At 47.6% G+C, this 24,988-nt stretch overlaps 1 protein-coding gene across 1 annotated transcript; it reads right to left on the minus strand.

The window, feature by feature from the left end:
* Positions 1–1,142: 1,142 nt before the first annotated feature.
* On the minus strand, positions 1,143–23,369 carry ARF3 (ADP ribosylation factor 3). Its single transcript, XM_003906305.5, has 5 exons — positions 23,133–23,369; positions 5,890–6,131; positions 4,946–5,056; positions 4,604–4,728; positions 1,143–4,057 (listed from the first exon to the last, which is right to left on the minus strand). Exons 2-5 carry the CDS (start codon positions 6,035–6,037, stop codon positions 3,896–3,898), a joined length of 546 nt encoding a protein of 181 aa, XP_003906354.1. The 5' UTR covers positions 6,038–6,131; positions 23,133–23,369; the 3' UTR covers positions 1,143–3,895.
* Positions 23,370–24,988: the final 1,619 nt, after the last annotated feature.

The raw sequence follows: 24,988 nt of genomic DNA on the forward strand, positions 1-24,988 counted from the left end.
AAAAAAAAGAAAGAAAGAAAGAAAACACTTGGGAAAGATACTCTTATCAGCAGCCTGTCACCAAGTAGAACTTTGGAGAAGCCTGGAAGGAAAAAAGTGTCATCTTATCTTGAGGAGTAGGTGGGTAATGTTCAAAGTCATTGGGATTGATAATACATGTCTGGTTGGAGTAGTTTTAGAGTTATATATGATGGAAGCACTGGTCCTTGAGGGTGATGGCCTATTAATAACAGAAGCGCTGAAAAAGGAAAATTGGCAGGGGAGGCAGCAGGGAAGTAACTGAATACAAATTATATGCTTCACACTGGTACTTGGGGCTCTCAAACTTATTATATGCCTAAATCCTATCCCTTTCCCACAACAGCAGGCTGGGAAGACCTCTGTCCTCAAAGCTTAAGAAAATATTAAGACTGGGGAAGGCTTGCCTGGCTCACCTAGACCTCACTCACCCTAAAGGTAGCACCATCCCTTTCTTTGCCTGGAGCCAGACACTGGTAGCAGGGGAGGAACAGAATAGTGGTAGGAGTGTGATGGAGGATGGAGGCCTCTCAGACATTTGTGGGATCTCTGGATGAGCTTGGCATCCTGACAATGAAAAACCACACGCCTAAAGTAGAGCTGATGCAGGGCCATTAGTTATAAGAAGGATCAAGGTCATTACACTGCCCAGACGTTTATCCTTCATGTTTATTCACTGCCAAAGTCCAGAACTAGACTAGTGAGGGGACTCTGTTCAAACTAAAAGCACCTCATGTGCAAGGCTGAGGAGATCTGAGAGTAGAGGCACATGGGGCCCTCCAAGTTCAGGGCCTTTCAGCCAGTGAAGTCCCTACAGTCTACCAACAGGTGAGAAATGTGGCTGACTTCAGGTTTAAACCTTAGAACTAGAGGAGGAAAGTCACAAAGCCCTCACACTCTGGTGCCCAATTCATTTGGGCTCCCCCGCAGGTTACAATGGGAAGAAATAACCAGTGTGAGTGGGACTAAGTTCCTCCATAACCTTACTCTCTATCAATCAAGTGTGCCTTTTACCCCTTTGCTGAAAGAAGGAGCACTATGGAGAGAGGGACCAGAAAAAGGACTCCCCTGACATGAAACCACTGTCCCACGGCTGCTGCACAGCAAAGATGAAGGTCTGCTCCAAAGCTGCATAAAACAAGTTTAATTTCCAACCAGGGTCACAGTCATCGTGTTATCCCACATTTTGAGCAAGGATAGAGAAGGTGAGTTATTAAACATATACAGTCTACATTCCAGAGAAGGAACTGCAGTTACTACTATAACACCACAGACAAACTTTGGGGTGGGGGGAGCGGGGAGTCCTCAGGAAGCAGGAAGCTGGAATCAGGGAAAGCATAAAATTAAACCTACCAGAGGAGAGGAGAGGGAGTGGGCAGAAATGGAATGAAATACCCAATCCCAAAAGAGCTGTTAAGTGAATGGGAATGTAGAAAGGACCACCCCTGCCAAGGGCTTAGTAGCCAGGGATACTACCAAGATCACTTACTGCTCCCTGCTGGACAGATCTGGGGCAGCACCAAGGCCACCTCCTAACATTTTCAGCCCCAGATTGGTCCCTGGAGCCCCCCAAAAACAAGGTGAGGGGTGAGGCCTGAAATGAGGAAAACCTATTTAGGACTGGCATCTAACTAGAGAAAGTCAGGGAATGAGGCAGGAGAAGAGGCAAAGTCCTCATGAACCACAAAGGTAGAGTGGAAAATCCTAAGTAGGAAAAAATACATGGAAAAAGGCAAACAAGCAACAGCAGTGAATGAGTTGAGATTGAAAAGGAGAGTTCAGGGAAGGAGAGGCAATGGGGCAGGACAAAATAAATCTGAGGAAATAGAGCAAATAAAAAGTATGGAGGGAAGCATCTGTGGGGCCAGGGTAATGAATACATTTTTAAATGAAATAGAACCTCCAACACCCCCCCACACAAGCACCACACACAAACACACCCACACCCACACCCATACACACACACCCATACACACGCACACCCACAGGCCTAGAGAGCAAGATACCTGCACACACCTGCTGCATCGTGGATAACACATCACTAAGTAACTGGCACTGAGGGAGATACCCCTGGAACCTCTCTTTCACAGTTCAATCTTGGATGGGGTTACTAGTATTGATCCACCTGCTATCGATAAAAGTGGCCAGGAAACCTGGCCTCATGGAGTGGGGCTTGGGACAGCCCTACTGGGAAGGGATCTCTCAGCTATGCTATGGGGGGCCCTGGGCCCTGACCTTCACAGAAAGGTTATGGACAGCTGTCTGGAAGCTCAGGGCGCAGCCAGCACACACAGAAGCCCACAGGACAGCTACGTCTTCACAGAAACTACAGAAGTCAGGACCCAGGCCAGGACCTCAGCGACAAGGGCCACCTGCAGACAGAGATGCAGTAGCAGCAACTTCTGAACAACTACATAATAATGCGGGGAGAACCCTGAAGACCACTGCATCCCACAAGCACTGACAACCACTTCAGGATTTTATTTCCTCCACTCTAACCCCTAGATCCATTTATGAGAAGTGGGTGAGGAGGGCAGGGGCATGGAGGCTGAAGGGACAGCAAGGATGGTCTGAGGGCCTGGAAACAATAGAAAATCTTCATCCTTTAGCACATCCTGGATTAGAAAACAAGAATTGGAGAAGAGGGGGGTTGATACTAAGGTCAGCTATGTCACCCCACTTCCCAGCTCCTCATTAGAACACCCAGTAGCCCTGGTCAGGCCAACAGGAGTACTAGGGTGAGAAAACTTCTGACCAAAGACAGATGAACCATCCAGCGCCCAAGATCGAAGGGTGGTGGGGCACTGGAAGGCAGTAATGGGACTGATCCATGCCTCACCTCCTAATAACAAAAGAGAATGAAGATGGAAAGCCTGAGGCCTTCGCCTCCCTTCCCCCAACGCCCTGGGTCCCTAACACACACCACGGACTTGCCATCCCCACCCCCTAGTCAAGCTCCAGACGAACAGATCTGAGGATGGTCGGGAAGGATCAGTTGAACACTCTAAGCTGATAAGAGTGAGTGGGTTCCTCTCTCCTTCCCAACAATAAGGCAGAGCACAGTGGCATCTCCTTGAGAACAGTCATCTAGAGATAAATGCCACCCTCCAGTCCTAAGAAGGGTGGAGAGAGGAGTACAAGGAAAATGGTGGTGGAGAATCCATCATCTGTCCTATCATCCAGAAAAACCTAACTGCAGAGAGGTGGGTAACCAGTCAAAGACTGGGGTAGTCCGGCCTGACTAATGCCCTCCCACCTTCTTCCCTTAATCTCACCAACACGAAAGGGGCAGATGACAGGCTCCAGTGGGCAGTGTCCTGGCTGCAAGCCCTGAGCTTAACTCCACCCCCTCCCCGCTCCCCCCGGCCCCCACAAATATATCTCTCTATACATGTATATACAGGCGCACACATGCACGCAAACACAGAGAGGCCCGTGCAATTTCCATGTAGAACAGGGAGAGGGTGGCGAAGGAAAGACAAACAGGGAGTAGAAGGGCTTGTGGGGACAGAGAAAGGATTCAGATGCCAAGAGGACAGCAACCACTGCCAAACAAAGAGAATACCCCACTGGACCTCCCGAAACCCAGAGGGTGAGAGAGAGAGGGGCCACCCCATGAAACCATAACAACTTTGTTTTTGTTTAAAATCCAGTAAATTGGAATGACTCATCATCAGGACAGCAATTAGGGATTGGTCATATAGGTGGACAGGAAAAAGGAGGGGAGGCAGGGGAGGCAAGGCTCTTGCTGGGCATGCGGACATGATACCCAGGGCCCTGGCCACACTTGCAGTGGAGAGGAAGGGGTAGGACGAGGGCAGGGTGACAGCAGGTATGTCAGGGGTGGGTGGGGTGCTTGGTTAGGGCTGTCTGGCTCTCACTTCTTGTTTTTGAGCTGATTGGCCAGCCAGTCCAGGCCTTCGTACAGCCCGTCCCCGCTGGTGGCACAGGTGGCCTGAATGTACCAGTTACGGTGACGAAGGGAATGCAGGCCCAGCTTGTCTGTGATCTCAGCAGCATTCATAGCATTAGGCAGATCCTGGAGCACGTGGGAGACACACAAAAAGAAGCCTCAGGATTTTTTAAAGGCTTCTAGAACACCCATCTACCAAAGAAATGTGTACCAGCACCTTCCCCTCCTCCTTTATTTTAGGAAACCCAGACCAAGATCCTAAGGAGCTACTTTGGATTTAGTCACCCTAAAACCCAAGATCCAAGACACTAGAGGTCACTGTACTGAGGAATTGGAAACCAAATATGAGATTGGTAGGGAAGCAAGAGACGTGATTCAAACTGACCAAAGAATCAGGTCTGTCTGACAGCAGGAGTGAGGCCAATTCACCTAAAGTAGATAATAGGCAAGATGAAAGAAAGATTTGAGGCAATCCCTGAGGACTGCAATGTTGCTAAATAAAGCTCGGGTGGGGCACGAGAAGAGGGGCATAAAGAAGCCAACTGCTCAATTTCCCACACTTTTAAAATTGAGAGCATACTAAAAGGGTTTACCACATAATAGGCCCAAGACCCAACAATTTCCACAGCCAGTTTGCTGTCTCCCAGATTCTGGGGTGGGAAGAAGTCTCACCTGTTTGTTTGCAAAGACAAGGAGTACAGCATCCCGGAGCTCGTCCTCTGCCAGCATTCTCATCAGCTCTTCCCGGGCCTCATTTACTCGCTCCCGATCATTGCTGTCGACCACAAATATTAACCCTAGGGAGGCAGAGCATGGGCTGCACTAAGATGACAGGTAACCCCCTCCCCCCAACAAGAAGACACTTGCCTGACACCCTCCAAATATTTGCTCCCTTTCCTCCCTTTCTTCTGCCCCCAGGAGCTATAGCAGGGTAACAGTTGGCCACCCATAAACAAGAAAGACAGCCACACACTCTGCTCAAACCCAACCAACCCATGCTAGGCCTGGGCATACCTTGGGTGTTCTGGAAGTAGTGTCTCCAGAGGGGCCGAATCTTGTCCTGGCCACCCACATCCCACACTGTGAAGCTGATGTTCTTATACTCCACTGTCTCCACATTGAATCCTTTGGAAAAAAAACAGGCAATGGTCACTTGGCCTCAAACACTAGCCCCGCAACCACCACCACAATGAGTTTGGTTCTGCTTTCTCCCAGTGGTGGCCATTACACCAACAATGGAAAAAAACCTAAGGCTTCCTCAGACCTGGTAATCATTAACCTAGCAGCCTGAAGGCCAAAATGAAAACCGAAGAGAAGTCGAAGAAGATGAGGAAAGTCGGTCAAGAGGTTCACAGTTGGGTAACGTGGGCCAACTTTCCTGACTTTTCCACTGACTCTTTGGTGCTCCCTTCTACAAAATGACTCAGCCCTACTCTAGTACTTTGGCTACCAGAGTTGGCCTCAGCTAAGATGTGGGGCCTGAGAGGCAGAGTGAAGAAAGGGAAGTAAGCTGGCATCCTGGAGCCCCAAAGGCAGAGCCAGCTGAGAATGCTGACTGGAGCCCCCACTACATGGCAAATGTTCTCCCTCCCTTCAGCAGACTGTAACCAAGATTGGCCACCAAAGACCTAAACCCAAGCAATTCCAAGCCTTTGGAAGGAACATCAAAGCCTTTCACCTGCTTTCCAAACAACACAGAGAAAAAACCAACTCCATGCCTGAGGGCAACTGTTGAGTGCCAGGCCATGGAAGTTCCTGCATCAGGGAGAGCCAGGTTAGGTGGGCAAACAGCAGCCCCAGCATCTGCTAGTAAGCTAAACAACACCCCCCTCTTTTCTGAACCCCACAAATTGTATGGACTTGCCTGGGGAGAAGAGGCCAGGTGGGAGAACCAGGAATAGGTCCCTGCCCTGCCTCAGCTGCCGGCATGAAAGCCCACATCCAAGCTCTGCTCTTACCAATGGTAGGGATGGTGGTGACGATCTCCCCCAGTTTCAGCTTGTATAGGATGGTGGTCTTTCCTGCGGCATCCAGGCCCACCATCAGGATGCGCATCTCCTTCTTCCCAATCAGGCTCTTGAGAAGGTTTCCAAAGATATTGCCCATGATCACAGCAACTGCTTTCTGGGGACAGTGGGGCCCAAGTAGGGGGCAGTGGCAGTCTGGTTTTGGCCTGGTCCCTGGTATGGAAGACCTGATCCTAGACAAAGGAAATGTAAAATCGTACCATCATTTGCTTGTCAGGACTTCCACGTAATTAGAATTTCCCAAGGTCATGGCTAGAGTTCATTCATGACAAACCGAGAGTCTGAGGGGACTATAAATACCAAGGCCCACTTAACATACTGAGTCTTTGGGAACAGAGACAAAGCAGTAAACACTAAGGATCCCTGCTCTGCCAGTAATCTAACCGTGTGACTCTGGGCAAGTTACTTCACTTTTCCATATCTGTACCTGTAAATGAAAGGGGGACTGAACTAGATGATTTCTGAAGTCCCTTCAGTTCTGCTATTCTACCCTATACCCCAAGGCATTGAAAGATCATTAATGCCTCTCCCTCCCCTAACCTTACTTACCCTGAGACTTCTGGCAAGGGTGGAAGAGGAGGGAGTGGAATGAGGAGTGGCTCTCTGTGACTCCCAACAAGGTTCAGGCTTGCCAGTTTCCCAAGGTTTATGCTCTCTCCTCTAATCAAGAGACTCTGCCTCTTCCCGTCCTATATTTCTGCAACTCCATCTTTCTTCCACACCAAAATAAATGAGGAATAAGAAAGCCGTACTCCTAAAAGAGGCTGATCCTTTACACTCTGTGAAATGCCAACTGCAAATGTTGTGCCCTATTCAAACAACAGGGCACTGGGAGTAGAGAGGTGGGGTATGGCGGGGTTACCCCTTTATTCCTCAGCTAGGTGCATCCTTGGCTCACTGTGGCCCATCTAAGGAGGGGGCTGTCCCACATGGTCGCTGCAATGAGGCAGTCATCTCATTGGTTCTCTGCTTCTTCCCTAAGCCTTTCGGCCTAATCTCCATATAGCATCTAGGGTGGTTTTAAAATCAAACACGGGTCATATGATTCCTTTGTTCAAAACCCTCTAGTGGCTTCATGGCTCCTTTTCAGTACAACCCAAGGCCCAAACCATGGCTTACAGGGTCCTACATGACCTCCACTCCCCTACTTCTGTCACGAGATCACTACTCTCTCTCTGCTTACTCCACTCCAATTCCCCAACACTTTCCTTTCCTGCTTCAAAGCTTTTTTTTTTTTTTTTTTTTTTTAAAAGAGGTGGGGTCTTACCATGTTGCCCAGGCTGGTCTCAAACTCCTGGGTTCAAGCAATCCTCCTGCCTTAGCCTCCCAGGGCACGGGATTACAAGCATGAGCCACCATGCCTGGCCCAAAGCTTTCATATTTGCTATCAACTTTGCCTGGAATGCTTCTCTCTCAGATAGCCATCATGGATTACTCCTTCACCCCCTTCAGTTACCTGTCTGTTCCAATGTCTCCTACCAAAGAGGCCTCCCACAACCACCTGTATAACACACACACACAGACACACACCACTCTCTACCCCATTTATCCCACTTTTCTTCATAACATTTATCACCATCTGACACATTATATATTTATTTCTTGCTGATTGTTTTATTCTACCTAAGATTTCAGCTGCTTATGTGTTTTGTTCACTGCTCTGTCTCCAGTACCAAGAATAGTGCCAAGGACACAGTAGTTGAAAAACTGAACTAACCCCCAGGGTCTCTACTGACTTTACTGACAGCTCACTCAGATTGGATGCTATGCCTGGTATATAGTAGGCACGTAACAAATACCTGCTGAGGCCAAGTGCGGTGGCTCACGCCTGTAATCCCAGCACTTTGGGAGGCCAAGGCAGGTGGATCACTTCAAGTCAGGAGTTTGAGAACAGCCTGGCCAACATGGTAAAACCCTGTCTCTACTAAAAATACAAATATTAGCCGGGCATGGTGGCACACTCCTGTAGTCCCAGCTACTCGGGACGCTGAGGCACGAGAATCACTTGAACCCGGGAGGTGGAGGCTGCAGTGAGCTGAGATCATGCCACTGCACTCCAGCCTTGGTGACAGGGCAAGAATCCGTCTCAAAATAATAATAATAATAACAACAACTGCAACAACAAAAACAACAACAACAAAAAATACCTGCTAAAAGGATGAACACGACCAAAAGAATCATTATGAAGGTACAAAATGTCTATCTGCTCACCCCAGCCATTGCCCCAACAGACAGAATCAGATTCACTCATTCATTTCCTTTCTTCTTTTCTCTCTTCTCTATGGCACAGGATAGCCACAGAAATGCATCTTTGAAACAATAATAAAATGAGGATTCAGAATCACCCATACAAGCCAGTTCTCTGTGCCTGCAGGAGGCATGTGTCAGCGGGCAGCTTATTCAGCAATCACCATATGCCAGCTGCTGGCATTCTCTAGAGTCTGGGAACCAGAGACACACACACACACCCCAAACACAGCAGCCAAAGGGACAGGTCAAGACAAAGTGCACCCAAACCCAAGAATGTGAAAGGTGGACGGGGAGGAATCCTACTTACAAGCATGGGGGTTTGGTGGGAGTTTGGTTGTTTTTACAAAACTTCTGACATTTCCCCCTACCACCCTTCTCAGTTTGCAGCAAATTCCAGACTAGTGCAACTGAGCCAGATCAACAGTCCCTGAAGACCAAAGTACTAGTTTGTCCAAAAAAACAGAAACAATGAGTGCTTATGAAGTGTTTCATCTTCAAAAGGCCTCCCCAGACAGCCACTAATGAGCCAGGCGTGGCACTCTCAGTAGGTTCCCCAGATGAGCCCTACCCCTGACCTACAGGGTTCACACACCGGGAAGAAGGGCTAGCTCAACCTTAGGGTTCAACTTCAGCCAAGCCACCCGCTAGCCTTCCTCTCTACTCTGTCTCAACCCACCCAGGTAGACAGATTCCTGAGGACCCCTGAGGGACCTACCCAGCTAAGAACAGCTCTCACCAACCTTGGGAATTTGTAGTAGTGTGGTTTTTGGTTATACTGCTAACACCTCATGAAATTTAAACCTTCCCCAAGTCTTCCTAGTCTTTACTCTGTCTCTTGCTCAGGGAGCCTTTCCTTCAGCTCCAGATGACCCTTTGCTGTAAAGGTTTGGTATCAGGCTTTGGCCCAGATTCTGAATTAAATTTATGCCACACATTTATCTCGCTGTCCTTTATAACTAAAACTATTGCTGATTAAATGCTTACCAACTGTGAGTATAGTGGTGGCTGAAAAAGATATAAGTAGTCAATATGCCTTGCCCCAGAACACGGGTACACTGTTCTTTGATGTTCTTCTTTGCTAGGCTGTCATGCTGAAGTCCTGGTTCAAAAGCTGATCCCAGTGTTACACCTATTTCTATTTCCTGGCATGCCACATCAAGGCCTTACTTTGAATGATCTTAACCACTCAATGTGGCACTTACTACCTTGTGGAGTTTTTCTTCTTTTGTAAGTCTGTGTATTTACTGTCTCCCCCATTAAACTGTGTATTCCCTATGGGCAAAGACCATGTCTACTTATTTTGAATCTGTCCTCCCTCTAGTGCGAAGTCCGCTGTGGGAGTTCAGTTAAGCACATTGGCTGATTTAAGCTTCATCTGAGGATGTCCTTACATTATTTCTTCTGTCCAGTAGGATTTGGTATCTCTATGTAATGCACAGAGGGTTGCTTAGCTATCCTGTCCATTCTCAGCCATTTTCCACATATATTTGACCCAGGACTGCTTTGGGAACAACATAAAAGGACTAGAAGACTAGAATTGGTGGGATTCTCTCTCGTCATTTAATATACAGTGGGACTGATGAATACCTGATAAAATATCTAAACAGCTGGTCGGGCATGGTGGCTCATGCCTGTAATCCCAGCACTTTGGGAGGCTGAGGTGGGTGTATCACCTGAGGTTGGGAGTCTGACACCAGCCTGGCCAACATGGTGAAGCCCCATCTCTATTAAAAATACAAAAATTAGCTGGGCGTGGTGGTGCGCGACTGTACTCAGGAAGCCGAGGCAGGAGAACTGCTTGAATCCAGGAAGCAGAAGCTGCAGTAAGCTGAGATCACACCGCTGCACTCCAGCCTGGGCGACAGAGGGAGGAGACTCCGTCTCAAAAAAAAAAAAGGGGCCAGACACGGTGGTTCACGCCTATAATCCCAGCACTTTGGGAGGCTGAGGTGGGTGGATCACCTGAGGTCAGGAGTTCGAGACCAGCCTGGCCAACACGGTGAAACCCTGTCTCTATTAAAAACACAAAAATTGGCGGGGTGCGGTGGCTCATGCCTGTAATCCCAGCACTTTGGGAGGGCAAGGCAGGAAGATCATAAGGTCAGGAGATCGAGACCATCCTGGCTAATACAGTGGAACCCTGTCTCTACTAAAAATACAAAAAAATTAGCCAGGTGTGGTGGCGGGCGCCTGTAATCTCAGCTACTCGGGAGGCTGAGTCAGGAGAATTGCTGGAACCCGGGAGGTGGAGGTTGCAGTGAGCCAAGATCATGCCATCACACTCCAGCCCAGGCAGACAGCAGTGAGATTCTGTCTCAAAAAAAACAATTAGCTGGGCGTGGTGGTACATGCCTGTAGTCCCAGCTACTCCAGAGGCTCAGGCAAAAGAATCACTTGAACCCAGGAAGCAGAAGTTGCAGTGAACCGAGATCACGCCACTGCACTCCAGCCTACGTTAACAGTGAGACTCTATCTCAAAAAATAAACATCCAGTAGCTATCATGTGTCTCCCTGGCGAAGCCCAGGGCCTTGAAACTAATGGACGTTATGACTCCTCCTCTTCATTTATTTAATTTTTTTTTTTGAGACAGAGTCTCACTCTGTCACCCAGGCTGGAGTGCAGAGGCAGAGGTTGCTCACTGCACCTCTGTTGTTGGCCAGGCTGGTATCAAACTCCTGGCCTCAAGCAATTCACCCGCCTCAGCCTCCCAAAGTGCTGGGATAACAGGCATGACCCACCACATCTGGCCATGACTTTTCTTTAAGTATAATCTGGAGCTTGATTTAAATGAGCATTTCAAAGGGGATGCTGGCTTTCTTGTCTTGGCTTTCCCTGTGCCTTGCTAATACCAGAGAGCATGCTGCCCTACCACCAAGATGGTAGCAGCTTTCAGCTTCGTGCCATGAATACAAATCTTTGGCTATATAGCCTATTCTCACTTTCACAATACATTCCTAGAAAAGCACTAGGAAGCAGAATGGCTAAGTCAACAAACCGTGAATTGTTTCTCCATGTATTATATAGCCTATAGTTACTCTTTCACCACAGATGGTACTGCTGTGTTGACAGGGCAAAATGCCAGGGTTCCATTGGCTGTTGGATATCAAGAATCAGCAGTTAAGACTGAAAGTGAATGGCTCAATATGAAAAATGGAATATACTAACATCTCTATTAAAAAGAAGGTATCTCCAGGTTCTGTTTTACAGTCAGAAACTTTATTATCACAGGTAAAAACAATAGGAACCCAAACACGTGCTCCAGTACAATCTGTGTGGGACACTGAAGGAATTCAGTTAAGCACATCAGCTGATTTAAGCCTCATCTAAGGATATCCTCACTTGAGGACAACTCACTGCCCCCACCTCATCCCCCCAAGAGAAGCAGGCTGTTGCTGTAACTGGCTACTCAACCATCTTTCCTTACATATGTTGCAGGAACATGCCTGCCTCAATCTCCAGGTGCTTTTGAGAGTCACACATCCCAGTCGGCCACACATACTCCCTCTACCTGATTCCAGTGAATGATCCAAGAATGTGCTATGAGACACCTCTGAGGGGACTCCTGATCTGGCACTACCTCCTCCTCTTCAGGGTCCAGGGGAAGGAAGACCAGGGTCTCCAAACCCTCTGCTGCCAGGCAGAGTGCAGTAAAAACAGCTTTGTTCTTAGATAATTTTCAAATTGAAATATCACTAATAGAGATGTTATTTTTAGCACAGCTAACCAGTAGACCAATACAATTTAAAGAAACAAAAGCAGAGTATGCCTGTACTGAGTTTTCTTGGTGCAGCTGGCTTATGACCTGTGTAAACTCCAAGTTTTTGTCTCAAGAGCACTGAAATCAGAACATAAGAACTCCTAGATTAGTATCTTAATGATATATACTAGACTTAAAGATTTCCCAAAGTCAAGAAATAGCTTCTGATACCAGCTTTCATCCATTCATCAAACCTTTTTTTTTTTTTTTTTTTTTGAGACATTCTCACTCTGTCACCCAGGCTGGAGTGCAGTGGCGCGACCTTGGCTCACTGCAACCTCCGCCTCCCAGGTTCAAGCGCTTCTCCTGCCTCAGCCTCCCGAGCAGCTGGGACTACAGGCGCGTGCCACCACTCCTGGCTAATTTTTTGCATTTTTAGTAGAGACAGGATTTCACTGGGTTGGCCAGAATGGTCTTGATCTCCTGACCTTGTGATCTGCCCGCCTCAGCCTCCCAAAGTGCTGGGATTATAGGCGTGGGCCACCGCACCCAGCCTCATTCATCAAACATTTATTGAGCATACTGAACTAGGGATACAGAGAGGGAGACAGTTTCTGCCTTCATGAAACTGTCTTTTTTTTTTTTTTTTTGAGACTGAGTCTCACTCTGTTGCCCAGGCTGGAGTCCAGTGGCGCAATCTCGGCTCACTGCAAGCTCTGCCTCCCGGGTTCATGCCATTCTCCTCCCTCAGCCTCCTAAGTAGCTGGGACTACAGGTACCTGCCACCACGCCCAGCTAATTTTTTTGCACTTTTAGTAGAGATGGGGTTTCACTGTGTCAGCTAGGATGGTCTCGATCTCCTGACCTCGTGATCTGCCCGCATCGGCCTCCCAAAGTGCTGGGATGTGGGAGCACCGTGCCCGGCCATGAAATTCAGTCTTTAATGGAAAAGACTAGTAAAGACAGGATTACAAAACAGTGTGAGAGTAAGAGTAGAGTAAGCACATAGTATTATGTGGACAGAAAGCTGGAGCAGTAAATCAACACTGAAGGGTAAAGGGTGATTCTGAAGCATAATTCTCAGGTCATACCTGAGCTGGCTCCTAAAGGAAGAAGAGGAAGTAATCAGACAATAAAGAGGGAGTTGAGCAGGGGAAGTGTGTGCAAAGGCATAAAGACTGAGCCAGGCGCAGCAGCACACACCCGTAATCCCAGCACTTTGGGAGGCTGATGCAAGAAGATTGCCTGAGCCCAGGAGTTCAAGGCCAGCCTGGGCAACATGGCAAATGCCTGTCGCTATGGGGGAAAAAAAAATTAGCTGGGTGTCGTGGTGTGCACCTGTAGTCCCAACTACTCAGGAGGCTGAGACAAGAGAAATCACTTGAGCCCAGGAAGTTGTGGCTGCAGTGAGCCATGATCACGCCACTGCACTCCAGCCCAGGTGACAGAGTGAGAGAAAATGTCTCAAAAAAAGAAAAAGAAAAAAAGACCTAAGTTTCAAATAGCACTTTAAAAATATATATATATATATAAAAATATAAATTTTTCTTTTTTTTTTTTTAAGTGATGAGGTCTCACTCTTTCATCCAGGCTCACTGCAGCATCCAAATCCTGGGCTCAAGCAATCCTACTGCCTCAGCTTCCCCAGTAGCTAGACCTACATACAGGCCCAAATCATCGTGCCGCAGCTCACTTTTTTATTTTTATTTTTGGTAGAGATAAGAGTCTCACTTTGTTGACCAGGTTGGTCTCGAACTTCTGACTTCAAACGATCCTCCAGTCTCAGCCTCCTAAAGTGAAGATTACAGGCAAGGTGTGGTGGCTCACACCTGTAATCCCAGCACTTTGGGAAGTCGAGGCAGGTGGATCACCCGAGGTCAGGACTTTGAGACCAGACTGGCCAACATGGTGAAACCCCGTCTCTATTAAAAATACAAAATTTGCCGGGTATGATGGCGCACTGTTATCCCTGCAATCCCAGCTATTCATGCGATGACGCGATCTCAGCTCACCACAACCTCTGCCTCGCAGGTTCAAGCAATTCTCCTGCCTCAGTCACCCAAGTAGCTAGTGTTACAAGCACCCAGCACCACGCCCGGCTAATTTTTTTGTTTGTTTGAGACAGAGTCTCACTCTGTCACCCAGGCTGGGGTGCAATGGCACAATCTCGGCTCACTATAACCTCCATCTCCTGGGTTCAAGTGATTCTCCCAGGAAAAATCTCCTACTTCTCTCAAATAGCTGGGATTATAGGCACCTGCCATCATGCTAGGCGTGTTTTTGTAGAGATAGGGTTTTACCATGTTGGCCAGGCTGGTCTTGAAATCCTGACCTCAGGTGATCCAGCCGTCCATGGCCTCCCAAAGTGCTGGGATTACAGGCCTGAGCCACTGTGCCCAGCCAGATAGCACTTTTTATTAGCCAAAGCCAGGTGCAACTGGGAGGTAGCTTATTTGGATACAGCATGGTGGGTAAAAGAAATGATGAAGGGTGGGGCGCGGTGGCTCACGCTTGTAATTCCAGCACTTTGGGAGGCCAAGGCGGGCGCATCACCTGAGGTTAGGAGTTCAAGATCAGCCTGCTCAATATGGTGAAACCACATCTTTACTAAAAATACAAAAATTAGCCGGGTGTGATGGCATGGGCCTGTAATCCCAGTTACTCAGGATGCTGAGGCAGGAGACTTGCTTGAACCCAGGAAGCAGGGATTGCAGTGAGCCAAGATCACATCACTGCATTCCAGCTTAGGTGACAGAGTGAGACTCGGTTTCAAAAGAAAAAAAAAGAAAAGAAAGAAAGAAAATGATGAGGGATGGGGCTGGAGAGATAAGCAGGGACTGGATCATGAAGGGCTTTAAAGGCCATGCTGAGTAACGTGATCAGGAATGTGCTTTAGAAAGACCATTCTGGCAGAAGTTTCAGGAGTAAATTAGAAAGGAGAAAGACTGGAGGCACAAAGACTGCTTAGGAGGTATAGTAATACAGGTGATAAATCACAAGTTCTTAACTAGAGGTGGAAATTGAGAGGAGAGGACAGATTTGATACATCATAATGGTAGAATCGACAGGATTTAATGAGTGCTTAAATGTAGGCAGAAGAGGAGAATAATCAAAGACGATTCCCAGGTTTCTGGCCTAGGGACTGGGTGGCATTTCTTGAGAAAGAAAATACAAGAGGAACAGATCTGAGTGTGAACATGTTTGTTTTTATTATTACTGTTGTTTTCAGAAACAGAGTCTCACTCTACCACTCAGACTAGAGTGCAGTGGTATGATCATGGCTCACTGCAGCCTCCATCTCCTGGGCTCAAGAGATCCTCCCAACTCAGCCTCCCAAGTAGCTAGAACTACAGGTGTGCATCACCATGCCTGGCTAATTTTTAAAGTTTTTTTTGTAGATACGAGGTCTCATTATGTTACCCAGGCTGGTCTCGAACTCCTGACCTCAAGCAATCCTCCCACCTCAGCCTCCCAAAGTACTGGGATTACAAGCATGAGCCACTGTGCCTGGCCCCTCAATCTTAGAAAAGGACCTATGGCAATGTTCTCTTGTCCAGCCTTTGAATGTTGATGATGTAGAAGGATGAGAAGCTAGAATAATCTGGAGACCATAAAGAGAAGGAAACAGACATTTAAAACTCCAGGATATCAGAGCAGAAAAATGGAAAAAAACTCAGTTGGGTCCTTAATGACAATATCAAGCTGGTAAATTAAACTTTTTCTTTTTTAGAGATGGGATCTCGCTATGTTGTCCAGGATGAAGTACAATGGCTATTCACAGGTGCCATCATGGTGCATTACAGCCTCAAATTCTTGGGCTCACGCAATCCTGAGTAACTGGGACTACAGGCATGCACCACCATGCCTGGCTTGTTTCGTTTTTTGAGATGGGTCTTGCTCTGTCACCCAAGCTGGAGTGCAGTGGCGTGATCGTGGCTCACTGCAGCCACGGCTCACTCCCAGACTCGAGCAATCCTCCCACTTCAGCCTCCGGAGCAGCTGGGACTATAGGCATGCACCACCACACCTGGCTAATTTTTGTTTAATTGAAGTTTCGCCATGTTGCCCAGGCTAGTCTCGAACTTCTGGGCTCAACTGATCCGCCCATCTCGGCCTCCCAAAGTTCTGGGATTACAGGCATGAGCCACTGTACCCAGCTGGCTTCTTTTTTTAAAAAAAAATCATAGTAAAATACACATAAAATTTATCATTCTAACCATTTTCAAGTATACAATTCAGTAGCATTAAGTACATTCACACTGTAGTGTAACTATCACAACTACTCATCACCTGAACTTTTTAATCTTCCCAAACTGAAACTGTACCTGTTAAACAGAGGCTCCCCAATCCCCCTGTCCCTGTAGCCCCTGGTAACCACCATTCTCCTGTCTTCTATGAATTTGTTACTCTAGGTACTTCATAGAAATAGAATTGTACAATATGTGTTCTTTTGTGTCTGCTGTTTTTTGTTGTTTTTTTTTTGAGATGGAGTTTTCGCTCTTGTTGCCCAGGCTAGAGTGCAATGGTGCAAGCTCAGCTCACTGCGACCTCCACCTCCTGAGTTCAAGCGATTCTCCTGCCTTAGCCTCCCGAGTAGCTGGGGGATTACAGGCACCTGCCACCATGCCCATCTAATTTTTTGTATTTATAGGAGTTTGAGACCTCCCGACCTCAAGTGATCCACCCGCCTCAGCCTCTCAAAGTGCTGGGATTACAGGCGTGAGCCACAGCACCCAGCCTATGTCTGCCTTTCTACTAGATGTCTTGCTATATGATTTAATAAATCCTCTCAGCCTGTTAGCCACATATGTGTTTTCTATTTTTGTAACTAATACATTCTAACTGAAATATCTAGGGATAGTGTACACAGTAGAATAGGAGAAAAGGGCAAAGGCGGAAACCTGCCTGACACACCAACATTTAAAGTAGCGGGAGCCAGGTGCGGTGGCTCACAGCTATAATCCCAGCACTTTAGGAGGCCGAGGTGGGTGGATCACCTGAGGTCAGGAATTCGAGACTTCAGCCTGGCCAACATGGTGAGACCCAATCTCTACTAAAAATACAAAATTAGCTGGGCATGGTGGGGCATTCCTATAATCTCAGCTACTCAGGAGGCAAGACTGGAGGATTGCTTGAAGTCAGGAGGTGGACGGAGGTTGCATCAAGGTGAGATTGCACCATTGCACTCCAGCCTGGGTGACAAGAGCGCAATTCCATCTCAAAAAAAAAAACAACAACAAATAAACAAAAAATAAATAGGCCGGGCGCAGTAGCTCATGCCTGTAATCCCAGCACTTTGGGAGGCCAAGACGGGTGGATCACCTGAGGTGGGGAGTTCGAGACCAGCCTGACCAACATGGAGAAACCCCGTCTCTACTAAAAGTACTAAATTAGCCGGGCATGGTGGCGCATGCCTGTAATCCCAGCTACTCCATAGGCTGAGGCAGGAGAATGGTTTGAACCCACAAGGTGGAGGTTGCTGTGAGCCAAGATCGTGCCATTGCACTCCAGCCTGGCAACAAGAGCGAAGCTCCATCTCAAAAAAAAATTAATTAAAAAAATAAATAAATAAAGTAGTGGGCAGAAAAGCAGGCCAGGAAAGAATAAGAAGCAACCAGATGGGCAGAAGGGAAATCAAGAGAGCAAGACATCATAGACACCAATGGGGATAGAACATACAAAAGAAAAGAGGGAGGATCCAAAGCTACAGTTTTGATATAAACTAAAACATATCTAACTACATAAGTCCCAATTAACTCAATTAGTGGTATTTAGGCTCAGGCCAGAATTGTTACGCCAGCTTCCCATCTAGTCAAAGAACAATCCTGGAAAAAACTCCAGGACACACAAACCTGAAGGAGGCCACAGCTGTGAAGTGAAGAAGGATCCCGAACCACCCTGTCTGATGGAGACACAAAATGCCTGGGAAGGGTCTGGCTTTTACCATGGACAACCCTCAGCAAGTGAGTCAGAACAGAGGGCAAGGTCTGTTTTAGAATCCTAGCCAGATAAAACACTGACAAGATAAAAACTAGACTCATTTGTTTATTTGGAACATACTGTGGCACTGCCCTCTACCCAAAAATTTCAGCTTGCCTTATTCTTAGAATCTGACCAGCTTACAACCACTACAGCTCCTGATATTCTATGGCTGTACCAATCCAATGCCCACCTCTACAGTCTTGGATATCCAGAACACTGTACATTCTTAATTACAAAATCACTGAAAGTCCATTAATAGCCTAGACCCCTAATAATCTTCTGCCCTTAAACTGGTCCCACTGTGCAAGTTAAGATGGAGCTGACAGTAAACTGCTTAAACAGGAAGACATGATGTGGACAAGGCCAACCATTATACAGAGGAGCCTAAGGACACAGAGGAACAGAGAACTGCCTGCCTGGGGTATAAGAGTTATCTGTGATCCCTCAGCATCCTAAACACACTTTTACTCTAGGACTTGCTGCAGTATTCACGTTTGCCTGTTTTGCTTTCCAGAGCTGGAACTGCCCAATGTGCCTCGAGTGCATTACAGGTCAGCTGGAGATACTGATCCTATCAGCCACTGGATGGCTGGGCAGGGCTTGGGGTGGCTAGAGCTCTTGGGCCAGCCATCTCAGATTTCAAGTCTCACTATTACCATTTTTTGTGTATACCATGATGGGAAAAAGGCTGGAAAGTACCTCACTAGACTGTGAGCTCTTTGCCAGCACAGACTATGCCTTTTTTTTTTTTTTTTTTTTTTTTTTTTGAGACGGAGTCTCGCTCTGTCGCCCAGGCTGGAGTGCAGTGGCCGGATCTCGGCTCACTGCAAGCTCCGCCTCCCGGGCTTACGCCATTCTCCTGCCTCAGCCTCCCGAGTAGCTGGGACCACAGGCGCCCGCCACCTCGCCCGGCTAGTTTTTTGTATTTTTTAGTAGAGACGGGGTTTCACCGTGTTCGCCAGGATGGTCTCGATCTCCTGACCTCGTGATCCACCCGTCTCAGCCTCCCAAAGTGCTGGGATTACAGGCTTGAGCCACCGCGCCCGGCCTCAGACTATGCCTTATTCATGTTTCACGTCTCCAGCATCCAGCACCAATGACTGACCTATAGCTAGTGACTGACATGCGTGTTGAGAACGGTTCTACTGAGAGTAGCAAAACACTTGTCGGGTTGAGGAAGACAGTATTCTATAGGTGGTCTCTGATCCTTTTCCCTGTATCTGACAAACTGAAGAAATGGTTTCCATGTCCTCAGAGCCCAAAGGTTCTGCTTGAAGAGGGGAGAGATCATATGAGGAGGTGTAATTATATCCCACCCCCCACTTTCCACCACCAGTAGAAAGTAACTCCACTTTTGTCCATTTTATGTATTAGAATTCAAATAAAATTTTATTTAACGTTTCACTGCTTTAAAAAAAAAAAAAAAGGACATAAACCATTGCAACAGAAAGCAAATGCTCTCCTGCATCTTAAGCTCATGCTGAAGTTTTAACATTCATGCTTGACAAACTCCTGTGCATAAGCTAATAAAAGAAGGATTATGCCAGGCTTTCAGCAGTAATGGGAGAACTAAAAGGTACCAAGAGACCTGCCACACCCAGTCATCTCAACTTTCTTCAGGAATATGGTAATAATGGTGGATCTCTAACATCTTGAGCCATTTCCTTTCTGGTCCACATGGTGTGGCAGATCCTTTGCATAAGTCCATGGCAAAGCTCTAACACATTCATAAAATCCCTACTTTAGTCAGTTCTTTACCTGACTATAACGTGAAGCCTTCGAACATCTGTGGGACTCTTTCCAAACGCTCCCCATGTCTTTTTATTATCAAATAGTTATATTAGCACTCTATCTGTATTTGCAACAGATATTGGAGTGAAGAAGGTACAGTAGACAGTTATACAGATATCACAATTTCTGGGCCATGATATTCTGAAACAGATACTCAAAAGCAGACATTTTTTAAAGATTGGACTTAATGAAAAGAGTGGACTAAATGAAGATCCTCAAATACTGACTGAGACCTAAAATAAGGGGATCTAGGAATCTAAATCCCTGACCTAGGTCACCAGGGTGCTCTTTTCTGGAAGAGTGAACCATTTTTCAGAGTCACACTGACTTTTCTAATATGAATACTATTCTTGTGCCCCCATGCCTTCACCCTACATCCAAATTGATGGTTCAGGGCCCCTGCCTTGCTCCAGCTTCACCTCCCACTCAGGCAGCAAGAGCTGTCTCTGTGATGCTGACGATGAAAAAAGATTTCGCTGCTCATAAGCCTACAACCAGCATAGAAACTCATGGTAACAATCATCCCTCTACACAAGCACCTCAGGCAGCAAGTTGTTCTTTTGTAAACCTCTTTTCCTCTAAGGCAGCCCTGAGTGTTCATATTATTAGTATTATGATAATGGATTATTAATAGCAGCTAACAGCTATTTGGTACTTACTATATGCTTTGTACAATACCAGGCGTTTTACATTTATCTCATTTAATTCTACTGACAACCAAAAAAATAGTAATTCTCTTGAAAACCATGTATCATTACCTTCTTTACAGAAGCAATTTTATAAGGAACATGCACTGGTAATTCGCAGAAGCAGGATCTGAATCTAATTTTGTCTGATTCCAAGATCCACTCTTAATTACTATACCATTCTGCCTCTAAATTTACCTCAACAAAAATGGTGAGGAGAGGTCAGGCATGGTGGTTCATGCCTGTAATCTCAGCACTTTGGGAGGCCAAGGTGGGAGGATATAGGAGCGAGACCAGCCCTAGCAACATAGTGAGATCTCTACAAAAAGTAAAAAAAATTCGCTGGGCATGGTGGTGCTCGCATGTGGTCCCAGCTACTTGGGAAGCTGAAGTGCAGGATGGCTTGAGCCCAGCTTGAGGCTGCAGTGAGTTATGATCACATCACTACTCTCCAGCCTGGCTGGATAAAAATAAAGGTATATAGGGAAGCAGATTCTACAATTTCCTTCGGTTACATAGTCAGCTTTAACTGACCTGGTTTTAAAGTTCCTCCTTCTAACCAATAAATCTCACCCTCTATCCTGAGTTCACTTCCTCTTCTTATGACTCTAGTGTAAAAGAGTAGTGTGGATGAACACATGCTACAATATGACTCTTTGTGCGATTTCACTCACTTCCACTCTTTCCAGTCTGCTGTGTGCTCTCCTTTTATACTTGCATTCAGTACAATAGCAGCTACCATTCACTGGTACCAATTCTGTGCCAGACACCACACATATACATACATACATTGGTCCCTCTTCCAAACTCCAGGATCCCAATTCATATATAACCTTTGAAAGACTTAGGTCTGATGGAGAGACCCCTTTTCCCACAATGGGGAAGCAGGAAATCTGGGACTGCAGATAATGACTCTGTGTTCTAGTAATATTTCTCTTTTTGGGTCTTAGTTTCCATTATCTATGCCTATTCTGTGCCTCTTAGGAAGGCAGAGACACCAAAACTTCTTAATTACAAAGGCTAAGGGTCTTTGTACCCTTGCTAAGCTATCTCCAGGTACTTCTGCTGACAGCCAAGCCATCTCTTGCCCTTTCCTTAAACTACAGTTAGAAAGCTATCCATTCACATTCTATGTGAATACATTCTAAGTTCATTATGGGTACCTACTGTTTGCATGGGCATTGTGGAAGAGGAGATGAAATCCAGTTCCTGCAGTCAAAAAGCTTCTAGTTTCTTTGGAAAAGCAAGATAGACAACTATAAAACTTCTAACTATGCAAGGTAATAATTCCATGCTGGGAAACAGGACGCATGTGAATATGTGATACATGGGAGCCCTTCCAAGGTCAATCATTCATTCTGTCAAAAGCTGAACCTTAATGGATTAGTTTTCTTCTTAGAATGAACTTTTATAGACATGTTTTTCAAACTCAAGTCCAATGGGCTATGATAATCCACTGTCCCATAACACTGTCCCATGTCCCAAGTCATGGCAAGTGAAGACATCTAACCCAACAAGAAGCCCAAGACAAAATGGCAGCAAAGACTGTTACTACCTACCTGATTGAGGACAGGCAAGGAGGCATGCAGCCACTAGATTCTGTCCTGTTGCACTGACCCAAGCAATCAGACTCTTGCAGCACATCTCCCAATAAAACTTTCATGCCATAGACCAGGGGTGACCCAATCCAACAACAGCAGAGACAGGTTTTAGGTTACATTTCTCCCTCACCAGGATGGCCTTACTATTTCTTCTCACTCCTGATCACATACCACAATCCTCCACCTCCACCACCACATTCCTCCTGGCCTGGAAAGATGTAGACCCGCCTTAATGCAATCAAGAAGGGAATTCCCCAAAAATAACAGCTACCACCTAGCTAATCAAGTGGCCCGTTTTAACAGGAACTCCACCTCCCCAACTCCCCCTCTTCCCCTCAAACGATTCGCGTAAGCCAGGGCTCCATTTTCTGTTCCGGGAATCCTGGTACTTCCTAAAGAAAGCAAGCGGATTGGAAGACACAAACTCAGGGCCAGTGACAAGATGCTCCCTCCTCCTGTGAGACCGCCCCCGCTCCGCCTGGGGAGGAAGGCCCCACCTCTCTTCTCCTAGGAAGATCAGATCCCCCTCCCCCTTCTCCTGCCTCCTCTCCACCCTCTCCCCACCTGCTGCCCTCTTCCCAACCTGCGGTTCCCTAGACTCCAAAGCGCAACCTCTATCAGAATAGCGCCCATGTGGTACACCAGCAGCCTGCCCTGTTGGCTAACCCCCAACCCCCCTACGCACCCCTGCCCTATGATGGGGGAGGGGGTGTAACCACAGCAAGGCTTCTCTCCGGTCTCCTATTGCTAAGGTGGGGGAGGGAGAGGGAGTAGAAGAAAGCAGCATTCCCTAGCCCTTTAACAGAAAAGATACAAACAGCCATCACTGCCCCCGCATTACCTCTCCTCGGACGGTTTTCCTCCCCCTCAACAGCCCACCTCCTGCAGGCGACAACCTAACTGCAGCCCAGGTCGCCCCCTTGTGCGAGGCGGAGGACAAATCCGTGTGCGCCCCCCACCCCCACCCCAGCTCCGCGTCCTTCAAATGCGGGGGCAGGCGTAAAGCTGGCTCGACGCCCCCTCTTTGAGTTTTCGGGTGCGAAGGATACCACCGCCCCACGCCAAGCAGTGCCGGGCTGGGCCCGGGAGGCGCTCTATCTCCTCAGCCCTCACCCTGACCAAGCCTCTTCTCTACCAGGACCCGCCTTCCCTTCCCAGCCTCTCACCTGTTCCTGCTATCAGCTGCGCCGCTGCGGCCGCCGCCTCCGCCCCGCAGGTTCCGCTCCGCTCCCTCCGGCTCCCCAAGCCGACTTCAGCCCGGCCGCTGCCCTGGCCCGCTCCCCAGCTCCCTCCTTCCTTCCCTCCACCTAGCACCGGAAGCCGCGACGGCTACTGGAGCTGTGCGGCGTACCCCCACCCCCAGCCCGGGATACTTCCCACCTCCCCGATCGCGCGAGAGCTGCGCGGTAGCAAGCGGCAGTTCTCGCGAGACCCATCACCATGGCAGCGGCTGCAGCACAGGCAGCCGGGCGCTGGAGCTGGAGTCTGGGCGGAGGCCGGTGTGGGGGCTGTGGGCGGCGGAGGCGGGAGCCGGGAATGGGGATGAGACAGTGAGGACTGAGGTGAGAATCCCACGCTCCTGGGTTGTGCCTGGAATTTAAGGACTGAGGCGGCAAGTTGGCTGCGTTGGAGACGGGCTGGGCTGAGGGGCCCAGGGGCTCCTCGGGCAAAGGCAGCATCGGGATATGGGTGAACGAACAGTTGTTTCTGTGGTCTGCCTTAGCCAGGCAGACCATCTTTATTTCTTAATCTGGGCTAACTGCAATCCCCTGAGATCCCTCACTGCACCATTGCTGTTGCTCACTATTCCTAAGACTAGATTACTCTGGGGTCTGAATCAAGAGATCCTTTCCCATAAGGAAGAGGAAGGAGAGTGATAAACTTAAGAGGCTGAAGGAAAACAGCTGGACTCTGGGCCAGTTAAGAAGTTGGAACTTGAAAGACAGAGAGTAGAAGCCTAATATTCAGAAGTGTGGTTTGAGGAAGTGTGCCTAGATGAGTAGGGATTTTAGTATCCCAAGGAAAGGTGAAGGACTTTGCACCCGTATTTCTTGCTTCCTACCTACCCCTACTTCCCTCACACTCCGTTTTGCACCTCTAGATATGCAGAACTGCCTTGAAACTATCATAGCTGTGATAGAAGGGCACTAATAATGCTAAGGACAGAAGATTCCTTTTTTTTTTTTTTCTTTTTTGAGACGGAATCTCGCTCTGTCGCCCAGGCTGGAGTGCAATGGCACCATCTCGGCTCACTGCAACCTCTGCCTCCCGGGTTCAAGCGATTCTCCTGCCTCAGCCTCCTGAGTAGGTGAGATTACAGGCGTGAGCCACCGCGCCCGGCCAATAGAAGGTTCTCTAAGTGCCCTCTCTTCTCATTTACAGCAGTATAAGAGAACGAACACATGGCTCTTCCCTAAGGCTTGAGCCAAAATTGTTGCTCTTATGAATTTATTGCCTTGGTTGGTTTTGTTTGTTTTCTTGCTTCCAAGAAGAACTAAGCTGGGGCAGGCCCTGTGTTCACACTTGTAATCCCAGCACTTTGGCAGACTGAAGTGGGCAGATCACTTAAGGTCAGGAGTTTGAGACCATCCTGGCCAATGTGGTGAAACCCTGTCTCTACCAGAAAATACAAAAATTAGCTGGGCATGGTGGCACACACCTGTAATCCCAGCTACTTGCACTGAGGCCAGAGAGTCACTTGAACCTGGGAGGCGGAGGTTGCAGTGAGCCGGAGGTTGCAGTGAGCCGGGATCATACCACTGCACTCCAGCCTAGGTGACAGAGCAAGACTCTGTCTCAAAAAAACAACAACAAAAAAAGCTGGTAGATGCCATATACATCGATCTCCTTGTCCTCATCAATCCCTGGTGTATGCACTTACCAGTCCCTTAACTCAGTCTGTTTTCTCTCTTATGTTAACCTGATAACATGACCCTAGAATGTCAAGCCAAGGGGACCTTAATTTAAGATGGTAAGGGATGAGATGCATAACAAGGAACCTGTTTATAACAAGGAATTATAT

Source organism: Papio anubis, chromosome 9 (assembly GCF_008728515.1).
Source record: "Papio anubis isolate 15944 chromosome 9, Panubis1.0, whole genome shotgun sequence".
NCBI lineage: Eukaryota > Metazoa > Chordata > Mammalia > Primates > Cercopithecidae > Papio > Papio anubis.